The 15000-nt window shown below is 51.5% G+C and overlaps 3 protein-coding genes across 3 annotated transcripts in view; 1 reads left to right on the top strand and 2 right to left on the bottom strand.

Moving 5' to 3' along the window:
* Positions 1–1074, top strand: part of LOC139222229 (uncharacterized) — a 1366-nt gene extending 292 nt beyond the window's left edge. The window contains exon 2 of the mRNA XM_070854203.1: positions 37–1074. Within this exon, the coding sequence (XP_070710304.1) occupies positions 37–1074 (1038 nt within the window). The remainder of the gene's footprint in view (positions 1–36) is intronic.
* Positions 1075–1351: 277 nt separating this feature from the next.
* Positions 1352–4618, bottom strand: wnt16 (wingless-type MMTV integration site family, member 16). Its single transcript, XM_070853581.1, has 4 exons — positions 4530–4618; positions 3279–3550; positions 1892–2181; positions 1352–1810 (listed from the first exon to the last, which is right to left on the bottom strand). The coding sequence occupies exons 1-4, from the start codon at positions 4616–4618 to the stop codon at positions 1352–1354; spliced, it is 1110 nt and encodes a 369-aa protein (XP_070709682.1).
* Positions 4619–6152: 1534 nt separating this feature from the next.
* The window catches only part of cped1 (cadherin-like and PC-esterase domain containing 1), a 16201-nt gene continuing 7353 nt past the window's right edge, over positions 6153–15000 (bottom strand). Inside the window, exons 9-21 of the mRNA XM_070854204.1 lie at positions 14268–14429; positions 13734–13838; positions 12322–12437; positions 12189–12253; positions 11836–12022; positions 10810–10978; positions 9103–9202; positions 8859–8995; positions 8548–8768; positions 8368–8469; positions 7706–7793; positions 7381–7527; positions 6153–6768 (exon numbers count right to left, since the gene is read on the bottom strand). Coding sequence (XP_070710305.1) covers positions 6559–6768; positions 7381–7527; positions 7706–7793; positions 8368–8469; positions 8548–8768; positions 8859–8995; positions 9103–9202; positions 10810–10978; positions 11836–12022; positions 12189–12253; positions 12322–12437; positions 13734–13838; positions 14268–14429 — 1809 coding nt within the window. The 3' untranslated portion in view covers positions 6153–6558. The remainder of the gene's footprint in view (positions 6769–7380; positions 7528–7705; positions 7794–8367; positions 8470–8547; positions 8769–8858; positions 8996–9102; positions 9203–10809; positions 10979–11835; positions 12023–12188; positions 12254–12321; positions 12438–13733; positions 13839–14267; positions 14430–15000) is intronic.

Raw genomic sequence — 15000 nt, forward strand, 5'->3', positions numbered from 1 at the left:
ACCCCCCAGCACCAAACCCGTCACCATACTCCCCAGCACCAAACCCCTCGTCACCAAACCCCCGTCACCAAACCCCCCAGCACCAAACCCCCGTCACCAAACCCCCAGCACCAAACCCCCCGTCACCAAACCCCCCAGCACCAAACCCCTCGTCACCAAACCCCCAGCACCAAATCCCCAGCACAAATCCCCGTCACCAAACCCCCCAGCACCAAACTCCTGTCACCAAACCACCCAGCACCAAACCCCTCGTCACCAAACCCCCGTCACCAAACCCCTCGTCACCAAACCCCTCGTCACCAAACCCCCGTCACCAAACCCCCCGTCACCAAACCCCTCGTCACCAAACCCCTCGTCACCAAACCCCCGTCACCAAACCCCTCGTCACCAAACCCCCGTCACCAAACCCCCCCATCACCAAACCCCTCGTCACCAAACCCCCCAGCACCAAACCCCCCCATCACCAAACCCCTCGTCACCAAACCCCTCGTCACCAAACCCCCCATCACCAAACCCCCCGCTACCAAACCCCTCGTCACCAAACCCCCCAGCACCAAACCCCCCAGCACTAAACCCCCGTCAACAAACCCCTCGTCACCAAACCCCCCAGCACCAAACCCCCGTCAACAAACCCCTCGTCACCAAACCCCCCAGCACCAAACCCCCCGTCACCAAACCCCCCCATCACCAAACCCCTCGTCACCAAACCCCCCGTCACCAAACCCCCCCATCACCAAACCCCTCGTCACCAAACCCCTCGTCACCAAACCCCCCGCCACCAAACCCCTCGTCACCAAACCCCCCAGCACCAAACCCCCCAGCACTAAACCCCCGTCAACAAACCCCGTCAACAAACCCCCCGTCACCAAACCCCGTCAACAAACCCCTCATCACCAAACCCCCCGTCACCAAACCCCCGTCACCAAACCCCCCAGCACCAAACCCCTTGTCACCAAACCCCCCGTCACCCCCCCAAATCCGACATCAGTTTCAGAATCATACTTTGTTTTATTTGTTCAGATTGTCATCACATCAGAAATCAATGAATCTGATCAGCTCAGCGTTCTCCTGTAACGACTTCGTCCAATCAGTTCCTTCGGTCCGCATCAACCAATCAGAGGGCCGACCCGAGTCCTCTACCTGGCTGCTCCCTGCTAAAGCTAACGAGCTAATCGCACAGAGAAGGTGCTGCCAGGATTTGAGCTGCTGCTCAGCGACAGCCTGTCTGCTGTTTCCATAGCAACGTCCACATCGGACACTTCAGGTTGTCTTTAGTTTTTATTTTCCAGGTGAGTCCCGGTCTTCATTTACAGGTGAGTCCTGGTCCTTGTCTGCAGGTGAGTCCCGGTCTTTACTTACAGGTGTGCATGTCGTTCATGCTCTCGCAGCGCCTGCAGCGGACGTAGCAGCACCAGACGAACTTGCACTCGCAGCGCTGCACGTGCCTCACCAGGTGAGTGTTGTACCCGCGGCCACAGCACAGCAGGTTGCAGCCGTCGGAGCCGCTGGACGTGCGGTTGCAGCGGCGTCCTCTGGTGCCGGCGATGCCGCGCCGCCGGTCCTCCAGGCAGTAGTTTGGCGACTTGTTGAAGAAGATGAGCTGCTGCTTGTCGACGGGGAGGCGGCGCTGATCCTTCCTCCTCGTCTTCCTCCTTGAGCGGTCCGACACCTGGAGGCTGCGCTCGTACCGCTCCTTCAGGTACGCGCCGACACGCTCGAATGCCGCCATCGTCTTCCAGCACGTCTTCACCGCACAGGAGCCGGAGATGCCGTGACAGCGGCAGTCAGTGGACATTGTCCCGTGGATCGCCTGCAGGACAGAAGAGGACACGATGAGGACGTGAAGGACGGCGGAGACGGCAGGAAACAGAAGGACGGCCTACGTCCTCACCTGTCGGCCGACCTCGCTGTTGTGCTGGTTCATGGACGTCAGCGTGTACCCTCCTCTGGTCGCCGACACGTTTTTGGCGCCGTTGTCGATGAACCTGCGGCTGAACCACGTCCCGTACTGGACGTGGTCGGAGCAGCCGCCCCAGTGCCAGCCCTCCGCCGCAGAGCCGCCGCCCTGCAGCCGAGCGTCGCAGCCGCACTCTGTCATGTTACCATGACTGCAGGAGCGCGTGACGGCGTGGACCAGCCCCGCCGCCATCACCGCATAGATAAAGGCTGTTTCTTTAGTTCCTGTGGGACACGAGGGACAGAGTGACATCAGAGGGACATCAGAGGGACATCAGAGGGACATCAGAGGGACATCAGAGGGACAGAGTGACATCAAAGGGACAGAGTGACATCAGAGGGACATCAGAGGGACAGAGTGACATCAAAGGGACAGAGTGACATCAGAGGGACATCAGAGGGACATCAGAGGGACATCAGAGGGACAGAGTGACATCAAAGGGACAGAGTGACATCAAAGTGACATCAAAGTGACATCAGAGGGACAGAGTGACATCAGAGGGACAGAGTGACATCAAAGTGACATCAAAGTGACATCAGAGGGACAGAGTGACATCAGAGGGACATCAGAGTGACATCAAAGTGACATCAGAGGGACAGAGTGACATCAGAGGGACATCACAGTGACATCAGAGGGACAGAGTGACATCAGAGTGACATCAGAATGACATCAGAGTGACATCAAAGGGACAGAGTGACATCAAAGGGACAGAGTGACATCAGAGTGACATCAAAGGGAGATCAAAGGGACAGTGTGACATCAGAGGGACATCAAAGTGACATCAGAGTGACATCAGAGGGACAGAGTGACATCAGAGTGACATCAGAATGACATCACAGTGACATCAGTGGGACAGAGTGACATCAAAGTGACATCAGAGTGACAGAGTGACATCAGAGGGACATCAAAGTGACATCAGAGTGACATCAGAGTGACATCAGAATTACATCAGAGTGACATCAGAATTACATCAGAGTGACATCAAAGGGACAGAGTGACATCAGAGTGACATCAAAGGGAGATCAAAGGGACAGTGTGACATCAGAGGGACAGTGTGACATCAAAGGGACAGAGTGGCATCAGAGGGACAGAGTGACATCAGAGTGACATCAAAGGGAGATCAAAGGGACAGTGTGACATCAGAGGGACAGTGTGACATCAGAGTGATAGAGTGACATCAGAGGGACAGTGTGACATCAGAGTGACATCAGAGGGACAGTGTGACATCAGAGGGACATCAGAGTGACATCAGAGGGACAGAGTGACATCAGAGGGACAGAGTGTCATAGAGGATAAACCCTTTGCTTTCCTCTGGCGCCACCTTCAGGGCCGTTCTGGCCCACAGTGCTGCTTTCAGTGCCCTCACCGCTCGTGCTCTCGTATCCAAACACGGCGGGCCCCTCCCTGGTGGAGCAGTTCCACCGCTCCTGTCTGAACTGGCTCTGACACTCGGCCACGGCCAGCCGGGCGCCGTCCTGGATGCTGGGCAGCAGGAAGGACTTCCTCCGGCAGAGCTCCTGCTGTCGGTGGCTGAGGGGGAGGTCGGTGCAGCCCAGCTTCTCCAGGACGCCCGCCGAGGTCACACCCAGCCACCTGAGCGAAACACACACACACACACACACACACACTGATCCACTGCACCTGACAGGAGGACACACCAAACTCTGGTCAAAATATCCCTTTTTTAAAGATTTTCCTGTCAGACGTCAAACTAATAAAACATCAGACAGGTTTTAAAATCAGAACAGACTTCTGCAAAATTCGGCTTAAATCTAAAAGTTCGATATGAAACCAGTTTGAGCACGTCGAAGGTGAGCAGCACTGGAGTTAACTTCTCATTTATTGGATTAGTGGCCTCACAGCGGATCATGTGGCTCCTGGATTACATGTGATGGCTTTGCTGAGTGTCTGGGCCTCCAATCGATGAGCATCTTCTCATTTATTTCCTGTGGAATTCGTCTATCTTGAATCTGTACATTTAATCGCATTAAGGCCTCAAATGAAGAGACGCACATCGACAATTTAACTTCTGCAGGAAAACAGTCCGCTGAACCTCCGTCTGTTCTTGATCATTTCAGCCGCTTTTACCGGTCTGGACCCCAGGAGGACCGGACCCCAGGAGGTCTGGACCTCAGGAGGACTGGCGGCTGGTTTTATCCTCAGAGAACTCTTCCGTGGATTTGAACAGGCCGATGTGAAGAGGGAGACCTTCGCTCCACACCAGACACTGACTGAGACAGAGCCCGTTAAATTCACCTTTTTATGGAGGGACTTTGGCTTTATTGGGATCTGACTACAGACAGTCCAAATCCAAAATGTTAGTCCTGACAGATCAGTCCTGGATCACAGAGGAACCTGAACAAACAGGCTGACGAGGCTCTGCAGGGATCCGTGGATATTCTGCTTTTATTCCCAAAATGCCAACTTTCACAGCGGATCCTGGCATGTGAAACTATTCCAAACAGAAAGTTCCCTGCTCGCGTTCTGTCGGACTGAGCTCGGATTGACGGAAAAGACTTAAAATAGCAGTTTTTTCTACGGAGTTCGGCGGTGCTGGAGGGCTCATACTCACATCCAGCTGGCCGTGCAGGGGGGGCACACCGACACCAGCAGCACAGTCACAGCGCACACGTGTCGGACTCCGCAGCCCCGGGTCTCCATCACCTCTTCATCCGAGTGGGGGTTAACGGTCCTCCGGTGAAGGACAGCGGGCGGCCCGGTGCCCCTGGTGCTGAGCTTAGGCCCCTCCCGCTGCTGAAGCTCCACCGGCTGATCTGCAGCAGCAGCGGACCGAGCGGACCGGGCCGAGTCCCGGAGGATCCTGATTGGTCCAGCCGTGCATTCATATTCAGGAGCTGACGTCACCGCTGGATGCTGATTGGACGGACAGAAGGATCAAAGGCGTCGATCTGACGTCTGATCCGCGAGGATCAAAAGAAGCGAGACGTCAGAAAACTGTAAAATATCCGATTTTTGAACGGAGTTTGGTGGAAGCGTTCAGTTACATGGGAGCGACCAAAGCAAGGAATACTAGCCGCACCAAACTCCATTCAAATCATTGCTCATTTATCACTCATGGATAAATGAGTGTAAAATAGAACAATATTATTATAATATATTATATTATTTTACTTATTATCTATCTGCTGATCTGACATTTGATCCGCCGTGATTGATACGAAGAATCAGTCCATTTCTACAAAGATGAATAGTAAATATGAAGTAAATCTTTAAACTGGCTTGGTTTTTGAACTGAGTTTGGTGTGAACGTGTCATGTTCACATGAACCAGCAATGTTACAACTGTTACAACTAAATCGATTGATTATCTTTTAGTTTGACTGGATAAATAATGACCTTTAATGACTTTAGAGAGAAACTGAAGTTAATAAGATGAAAACCTTTCACTAAACCAGAAAGTGATGGAAAGTTGAAAGAACAGCAGCAGTTTCATGATACATAAAACCTTTATGACAAAATATACAAAGACACAGTTTACACGGTTTCTCATGAAGTGGATTTGGTGAGTTTTAAGTAGAAAATGTGATTTTGACGGGTCGTGGAATAAACAGAAGACAAATCTAAAACAGGTTTAGATGACGGACGAACGGTTTCATATTTCAGACAGTATATTTATATAAATAGACTCCAGCAGGTAAAATAACCATCTGTAGAAAAATATAGAAAATAGAAGAAGCACAGAGTCGATAAGACGTTTGTTTGACCTGGTAAACTTAGTTAGCATCGAGCCAGGAAACCATCTGATCACCACAAACATGACCACTCACCAAGCCGTCATGTGACCACTAGTCAGTCTGCACTACAGCTTGTCACAGCCCTCTGGTAACTAGTTCATACACATCAGAAGCTAGTTAGTACACATTAGACACTAGCTGGTTATGACAGAAGCTAGTTAGTACACATTAGACACTAGCTGGTGTGCACTAGAAGCTAGTTAGTACACATTAGACACTAGCTGGTGTGCACTAGAAGCTAGTTAGTACATGTTAATTAAGAAGTAATTGGTGCAAATTAGAAACTAGTTAGCACACATACACTCGCTGGTTTACATCAGAGACTAGTTAATACTAGTTATTTAGCACATAAACTAGCCAATGCACATTAATTTACTCGTATTTGATGTGGATTAGAAACTAGTAAGAAGTCATCAGAAAGTAACTGTGCACTAGTTTAGATACTAGTTACTGTAGCTCAGAGGCAAGTGAAGCTAACTAGCTGCATCAGTAACAAGCTGCTCATTATAAACTCGTTTAGATCTGAGGAGCTTCTGGTGTTTTCTAGTGAATTCTGTTTGTGCAGATGGGGGGGGTGATAATCTGAGAACAAAGTTTATTATAAGCCCCTCCCCTGATACGCCGTCATGGAAACAGGTTCAGATCTCAGATGTTTTCTCCTTTAACATGTTTAGTTTCTCTTGTTTTATGATGAAAATCAGAGAAATTTAACATACAAACAAACCTTCCAGTGGAAAAAGTCCAAACGGTTTTCAGTCTTTTTCTTCTTCTCTTGCTCTTATATCTGACCCTCAGGTGAGTCATCACACACACACACACACACACACACACACACACAAACACACACTCAGTTTCTGGTTTTTGGACACAGCCGGCTCAACAGGATCTCAGAGTACACCTGGTTCACTGGTCCTCTCACGTGATAGGACGAGGCTTTAGGCCCCGCCTCCTGGTCCATGTCCTGCATGGCTGATTGGCTGCTGAGTCCCGGTCCGGCTCCGGCTGAAGTGGTTCTGTTGGCTGTGGAGGTTGTGTCATGTGACCAAAACTTCTCCACCTGTGAAGCAGAAGAAGAGTTTTATTTTGAATCTCTGCCAGCTGGTTTTAACAGTTGTTACTGAGGGAGATCCATCCATCAGCTGGTGTTTGAATCACGAAAGCTGACTTTTCATTGGTTAACGGCTTCCCTCCAGCTGTGCACATATCAAAATAAAGTGGAAAAGGTTCTGAGATATACAGTTGAGTATCATCTGCGTAAAGTGACATCAGGCTGACTGACAGTGAGTCCCACAGGAAGCACGTTCACCGAAACACGACAAAGGACACAGGATGCTTCCATGAGGAACTCCATAACCGATATTAAATAATAAAATCCTTCAGTCTTTATTCTTTTATTGACAGGGCAGAGCCATCTGATTGGCTGAGCTGAAGCGATGTATAGAACTACATCTTACCACTACGGCCATAGTAGGTAAGTCTTTAAACACTGCAGACCTAGGGGAGGGGCGTGATATTCAGAGGATAAACTCCCAATTTCAGAGATTAAAATTACTTTTTAATCTCTGGAAACTCTCTGGTGGAAAGTCAGTGTTACGTCTGGTTCCTGGTTTTGGTGCTTGAACAGATCAATAAAGGTCCCAATGGTTACGAATCTATAAAGATGTTTTACCTCGTGAAAGTGGCAGGCACAGCGACCCTGCAGAAACTCTTTGTATCGACCCATCGTGATGCTGAACGTGTCAATCGCCTCATACCCATAATGCTTTGCTGTGGTGATGATGTTGCTGTTCTCTCTGTAGAGTTCCTGGACCTCTTTCTGAAAGATCGACCACAAAAAGATCCACGAGAGGGGGGTGTTAATGTAAAGTACAGAGGGGGTCTGATTGTCTGGGGGTCTAATGGTCTGGGGGTCTGATTGTCTGGGGGTCTGATGGTCTGGGGGTCTGATGGTCTGGGGGTCTGGGGTCCACATGCATCAGGAATCAGGAACATACCAGACTGAGAGATCGGATCCCGTCAACAGGAAGATGGAAACCCATCCCCAAAGACTTCACCACCACCAGGATTTCATCGAGAGACTCTCTGAGGAGGAGGGGGAGGGGGTGTCAGGTGTTACCATACAAAACCACAATCCTTTGATACCTGTGCTAACGTTCGGCTGGGGGCTCTTACCTGAAATAAATGTCTGAATGTCTCTGGGTTTGAACATCTCAACAAATATACAACATCCGTCTATGTTAGACATTATAATGCAGAGTCGGGGTTCCGCAGGGATCAGTGCTGGGTCTCCTGCTACTGAGCGTCTACCTGTGCACTGATGATGCTCTGACGCTAAGTTTAAGGCCTGTTAGCCACGCTAGCAGTGAGTTTTAGCAGCAGTAACATCTCAGCAACTGTCGGATGAAACAGGATGAACTGTAATAACATTATTGATCCTCTTTATTGATCCTCTCATCATCAGGTCGACGATGCTGAACTTTCCCATCAGACTTGGCTTTTGACTTAAAATGACAACGATACAACAATCAAATACGACGGCGTATCATCGTAGGAAAAAAGAAAACCACAAAGCTTCACTTTTCTGTCAGTTTAGAATCTGATTCAACAACGAGGAAGTAAAACTAAAAGTCCCTCAGGTGTTACTGGATGAGCTCACCTGTGCAGCACCTCTCTGACCGTCCTCAGGTGGTCAGTGTTGAGCCACTGGACACCTCCCACCACCAGGACCGTCAGGTGAGAATTCTCCAGAGGTCGAGACCTTTGGGGAGGAAACGCATCAGCACATGAGCATCAGGTGGTCTCTGCGGACGCCCCCCCACCCCCAGGTGAAGCTCACCTGTGGAGCAGCTGCAGCAGCGCCTGTCTGAAGGTGGGCCGCTGCTGCTTCTCCAGCCAGAACTGAGGGTAGTACGAGTAGCTGACGAGGGTCCGCCCCCCGTTCAGGTCACGGTACACCAGCGTGTCGTGGGCCTTCCCCCACGCCTCCAGGCTGGAGTTCACCCGCTCCAGCAGGAAGTACATCATCCCCCGATTGGTCGAGTCACCGATGAACAACACCTGAGGACAGACGGGACCATTCAGGTGAGACGCCGTCGGGAAGCCGCAGAGACACAATGTGACCACGTGACCCGAGACCAGCCAACTCACCTTCCTGTCCGCCATGCAGTCCTGCAGCAGGGGGCGGTCCACCAGCCGGTGAGAACAGCCGTCTGGTTGCCAGGCAACCTCCCTCCAATCACATGTCCTGTTGTCAGAACAGCTGAGACATGGAACCACCCAGCGACCTGAGACAGGTGAGACAGACAGTCAGAGACAGACGGACAGAGACAAACTGGTGAGACAGGTGAGGCAATGACTCTTCATAGGTGAGATGCAGGAAGTGATGTCAGACCTGGTGCATGGCCTGAGCTGCAGGTGTGAAGAGGATCCTGAGATTGGAAGAAAGGCTGGAGACCACATGACCGACCACGCTGGACCAGCAGACCGCAGTCCTGAAACACACCGAGACCAGAACCACAAGGGGGTCAGGTTTCATCCACCTGTTCATCCACCTGTTCACCTCACTTCCTGTGAGTCAGACAGTTCAGATCCAACACAAAACTACTGTCACACACAAGAACTCAGACTGACTGATGGAGGCAGCAGCTTTAAATCCCTGTTTTAGTGAATGTAGTCTGGTGTGTGTGCTGTTTGTGGTTAAACCAAAAGGATCTTCCAGGTCTCTCTCTGTAGGGATCCTTTCTCTGTAGGGATCCTTTCTCTGTAGGGATCCTTTCTCTGTAGGGATCCTTTCCATGATGCTGTCAGACACTTAGCTGCCTGCCCCCCTCCTCTGTAGTGTCATAGGTCTCAGCCGAGCGCCGTCCCATCATGCTCTGCTGCTCAGAGGTCAGATAAACCGATCCTGCAGGGCTCCGGGGCCCCGTGGGAGCCGCCACGTCTGGCCCCAACTTCAGAGCCGCTGCCGCCACACACACACACACACACACACACACACACACACACACACACACACACACACACACACACACACACACACACACTCTCTCTTCTTCTGCTGCAGGTTTCGGCGCGGCAGCGTCACATTCTGCACGCCAGCGTTGCAGCTCGCAACAAAGTGCGACAAGAAAACTTAACAGGGATTTTCTTGTTCATACCTGAGCTCAGAGCTGACGCTCAAACAGACGGGACGCTGGTCTGAGAGCCGCCGCCGCGCCACGAAAACACACGACCACTGAGCAACTCCAAACACACCGACGCCAACGCTTTCATCCCACTACGAGCAGCGCTTCAGAGCTGGAGGACGGCGAGGCCGAGCGCACCCACTCCGGTCAACACTTTAAACCACCTGTCAGCGAGAACATGTGAGCCTGAAGGACCGAAGTTACTTCAGGTGATCAGGGCCGAGGTCCTGGACCTGGTCTACCTGGATGAGGAAGACTGTGGGAGGAAGGCTGTGGGGGGAAGTTAGCTGTGGACGGCTAACGCTTCGATGCAGCTTCCTGTCGTTTCTTTAGTAAAATTCTGTAAAAACGTGCTCACACCATTCACTCCTGATCCCTGATGAGGACTCTGTGTCGTTACCATGGAGACCACGCCTCGTTAACCCTCTCTGCACCACGCCGGTGACCCACTGAGCTGCCATGGCGACGCCAGTCACCAGAGAGTGATGGGATCGTTCACGCTCAGGGAGCGATAAAGTTGTTGTGTTGAATAAAAGTGGCGTCCAGCTGAATGTTGGCAGATAAACTGAGAGCTGGACGACAGCTCACAGTTATCTCACACGTCTGCAGCCAATCAGACGCCGTCAGACAGACCTGCGCTGACAGATGTAGGTCACGTCCTGATTGGTCGTTAAAACATTTGATTCACATTCAGACTTTAAATCACTGATTCATTTCAGCAGCAGCAGCGATTTAACCTCCAGCTATGCTAAGCTAACGTTAGCGTTAGCCGGACCAGACCGCTCCCTCTAATCCACCACCATCTACCACCATTTATTCCCTGAACCTGAAAATCCCACATGGGACCAGGTCCCTGAACTAACGCTCTGTGTGACATCACAGCCCAGCAGCCAATAGGGAGACAGCTGGCCTACCTGCACGAAGCTACACATCACATGATCCCCGAACATGGGCAGACTGGGTCGGCTCTCACGGTACACGTGGACGGTGTAGATCGTCATGGCGACGGGCTGCGGCTCAGTGTTGTCCGTCACCAGGATGCTGATCCTGCTGTTGCCGAGGCCGACCGGGTAGTTCGCCATCCTGACAGGAAGGAGCAAAAACAATGAACTGGACTGAAGACAAGGGTCAGAGGTCAGTTGACAGGGGTCAGAGGTCAGGTGACAGGGGTCAGAGGTCAGGTGACAGAGGTCAGGTGACAGAGGTCAGGTGACAGGGGTCAGGTGACAGGGGTCAGAGGTCAGGTGACAGAGGTCAGGTGACAGGGGTCAGGTGACAGGGGTCAGAGGTCAGGTGACAGGGGTCAGAGGACAGGTGACAGAGGACAGGTGACAGGGGTCAGGTGACAGGGGTCAGAGGTCAGGTGACAGGGGTCAGAGGACAGGTGACAGGGGTCAGAGGACAGGTGACAGAGGACAGGTGACAGGGGTCAGGTGACAGGGGTCAGAGGTCAGGTGACAGGGGTCAGAGGACAGGTGACAGAGGACAGGTGACAGGGGTCAGGTGACAGGAGTCAGGTGACAGGGGTCAGAGGACAGGTGACAGAGGACAGGTGACAGGGGTCAGGTGACAGGTGACAGGAGTCAGGTGACAGGGGTCAGAGGTCAGGTGACAGGGGTCAGAGGTCAGGTGACAGAGGTCAGAGGACAGGTGACAGAGGACAGGTGACAGGGGTCAGAGGACAGGTGACAGAGGACAGGTGACAGGGGTCAGGTGACAGGTGACAGGAGTCAGGTGACAGGGGTCAGAGGACAGGTGACAGAGGACAGGTGACAGGGGTCAGGTGACAGGTGACAGGAGTCAGGTGACAGGGGTCAGAGGTCAGGTGACAGGGGTCAGAGGTCAGGTGACAGAGGTCAGGTGACAGGTGACAGGAGTCAGGTGACAGGGGTCAGAGGTCAGGTGACAGAGGTCAGGGGTCAGAGGGGTCCTGGTCTCACCTGGGGCCCTGGTGCTCGTCCAGGTGGACCCGGCAGGCTGAGCTGACGGGCTCCGGCCGGATTCGAACGGTCACCGTGTCGAAGGTGACCTCGGCGCGATACTCCTTCACCCGGGGACTGAAGGGGGGGGTCAGAGCGAGGGGGGGGTCGCTGTAGATCTGTCTGAGGTGGGGGTCCACACAGGGGCCTGAGACACACAATGAACCAATCAAAACTCAGATTCAACCTTGTACTTCCTGTTTACATCCCAAAGAACTGTGGGAACTGTAGTCCCATAGTAGGACAGCAGCAGTTTGCTTGTGTTAGTGTTAATAAAGTTATCAGATGAAGACAGTGACCTCAGGTGATCTCACCTGCGGCCCCGCCCTGCGCCGACTGAGCCGACTCCCGATTGGTCCGCTGTCCTGTGGCATCAGGCCTGAAGGGAACATGAAACACATCAGCGGCTGTTTGGAACGATGGACGCAGAGTTCGTCTCAGACTCACCTGAAGCTTCTCTGGAGCTCGTAGTGACGGCTGATCCTGATCAGAAGATCAGAGACGCTGAGGGGACCGAAGGAGGAGGAGGAGGAGGAGGAGGAAGAGGAGGAGGAGGGATACAACTACAGAGAGAGAAAGAACAAATAAAATCACACCAGGAGCAGAGTAATATATGTATATGTAACGTGTACTCTGTGTGTACTGTGTGTACTCTGTGTGTACTGTGTGTACTCTGTGTGTACTCTGTGTGTACTGTGTGTACTCTGTGTGTACTCTGTGTGTACTCTGTGTGTACTCTGTGTACTCTCTGTGTGTACTCTCTGTGTACTCTGTGTGTACTGTGTGTACTGTGTGTACTCTGTGTGTACTCTGTGTGTACTCTGTGTACTCTCTGTGTACTCTCTGTGTACTCTCTGTGTACTCTGTGTGTACTCTGTGTGTACTCTGTGTACTCTCTGTGTGTACTCTCTGTGTACTCTGTGTGTACTCTGTGTGTACTCTGTGTGTACTCTCTGTGTACTCTCTGTGTACTCTCTGTGTACTCTCTGTGTGTACTCTGTGTACTCTCTGTGTACTCTCTGTGTACTCTGTGTACTCTCTGTGTGTACTCTGTGTACTCTCTGTGTGTACTCTCTGTGTACTCTCTGTGTACTCTGTGTACTCTCTGTGTGTACTCTGTGTACTCTCTGTGTACTCTCTGTGTACTCTGTGTGTACTCTGTGTACTCTCTGTGTGTACTCTCTGTGTACTCTCTGTGTACTCTCTGTGTGTACTCTCTGTGTACTCTCTGTGTACTCTCTGTGTGTACTCTGTGTACTCTCTGTGTACTCTGTGTACTCTCTGTGTGTACTCTGTGTACTCTCTGTGTGTACTCTCTGTGTACTCTCTGTGTACTCTGTGTACTCTCTGTGTGTACTCTGTGTACTCTCTGTGTACTCTCTGTGTACTCTCTGTGTACTCTCTCTGTGTACTCTCTGTGTGTACTCTGTGTGTACTCTGTGTGTACTCTGTGTACTCTCTCTGTGTACTCTCTCTGTGTACTCTCTGTGTGTACTCTCTGTGTGTACTCTGTGTGTACTCTCTGTGTACTCTCTGTGTACTCTCTGTGTACTCTCTGTGTGTACTCTCTGTGTACTCTGTGTACTCTGTGTGTACTCTCTGTGTACTCTGTGTACTCTCTGTGTACTCTCTGTGTACTCTCTGTGTACTCTGTGTACTCTCTGTGTACTCTCTGTGTACTCTCTGTGTACTCTGTGTACTCTCTGTGTGTACTCTCTGTGTACTCTGTGTACTCTGTGTACTCTGTGTGTACTCTCTGTGTACTCTGTGTACTCTCTGTGTACTCTCTGTGTACTCTCTGTGTACTCTGTGTACTCTCTCTGTGTACTCTCTGTGTACTCTGTGTGTGTTTTGTTTACCAGCTCAAACGCTGACGGTGTTTTCATCTGACGCTGAAACTGAAGCAGACGAAGGAGGTCGTCCTCTGACAGACAGACGCCGAGTGTCCCTCTGCAGCCACCGTACTGACACACACACACACACACACACACACACACACACACACACACACACACACACACACACACACACACACACACACACACACACACACACACACACACACACACACACACACAGTTCAGCAGGCCGACGCTGCCCTCTGGTGGCTAATAATGATCATAACATCATGATCTGAGATCAAACTTTATTCATCTGAAGGACTGAGATCACCTGTCTGTCTCTCCCCTGTCTGTTTCTCACCTGTCTGTCTCTCCCCTGTCTGTTTCTCACCTGTCTGTCTCTCCCCTGTCTGTTTCTCACCTGTCTGTCTCTCCCCTGTCTGTCTCTCACCTGTCTGTCTCTCACCTGTCTGTCTCTCACCTGTTTTCAGAACATTTAAAGAACTTTATTTAACAGCTGGTTTACGACAGGTGTGTTTTATAAAGTCTCACCTGTTTCCCGTCTGTCTGAGGGGGAGTCTCTGAGGACAGGTGAGACAGGTGTGTGGGTGGAGGCAGCAGGAAGTGGACGGTGTCCTCCAGGATCAGGTTTTTGGTGATCTGTCCATCGAACGTGTTGCCTTTCAGAGCAGAAAAGGTGAGATCTGTTTCCACCTGAGGAGAGCAAACGTCAGGCCAATCAGAGCGCTGCTCACAGAGCTGCTGACCAATCAGAGCGCTGCTCACAGAGCTGCTGACCAATCAGAGCGCTGCTCACAGAGCTGCTGACCAATCAGAGCGCTGCTCACAGAGCTGCTGACCAATCAGAGCGCTGCTCACAGGGCTGCTGACCAATCAGAGCGCTGCTCACAGAGCTGCTGACCAATCAGAGCGCTGCTGACCTCTCGAGGACACCTACGGTACCTGAGAACAGTTTAAGGAGGGCTGTGCAGGAAAGGAGAGATGAAGATGATGAAGGAAGGAGGGGTTAGGGTTCTTCGTCTCTCTCCTTTCCTTCAACTGTTCTCAGGTCAGTTGTTCTTCCTCAGGTGAGGTCAGCGTGTCCTCAGGATGTAGACAGGTGGACACGTGTCTACATCCTGGTGTCTGGGTTAGAACACATCAGCACCAAAGATCCTGCAGATGCTGAGATGTCTCACTCTGGAGTAAAGACGTGGACGCTCTCAGACATCATCAGATCTCTGTGTCCAATAAACACGCAGCAGCTGAGCATGCTCAGTAGAAG

This window comes from Pempheris klunzingeri, chromosome 22, assembly GCF_042242105.1.
Source record: "Pempheris klunzingeri isolate RE-2024b chromosome 22, fPemKlu1.hap1, whole genome shotgun sequence".
In the NCBI taxonomy this organism is placed as follows: domain Eukaryota; kingdom Metazoa; phylum Chordata; class Actinopteri; order Acropomatiformes; family Pempheridae; genus Pempheris; species Pempheris klunzingeri.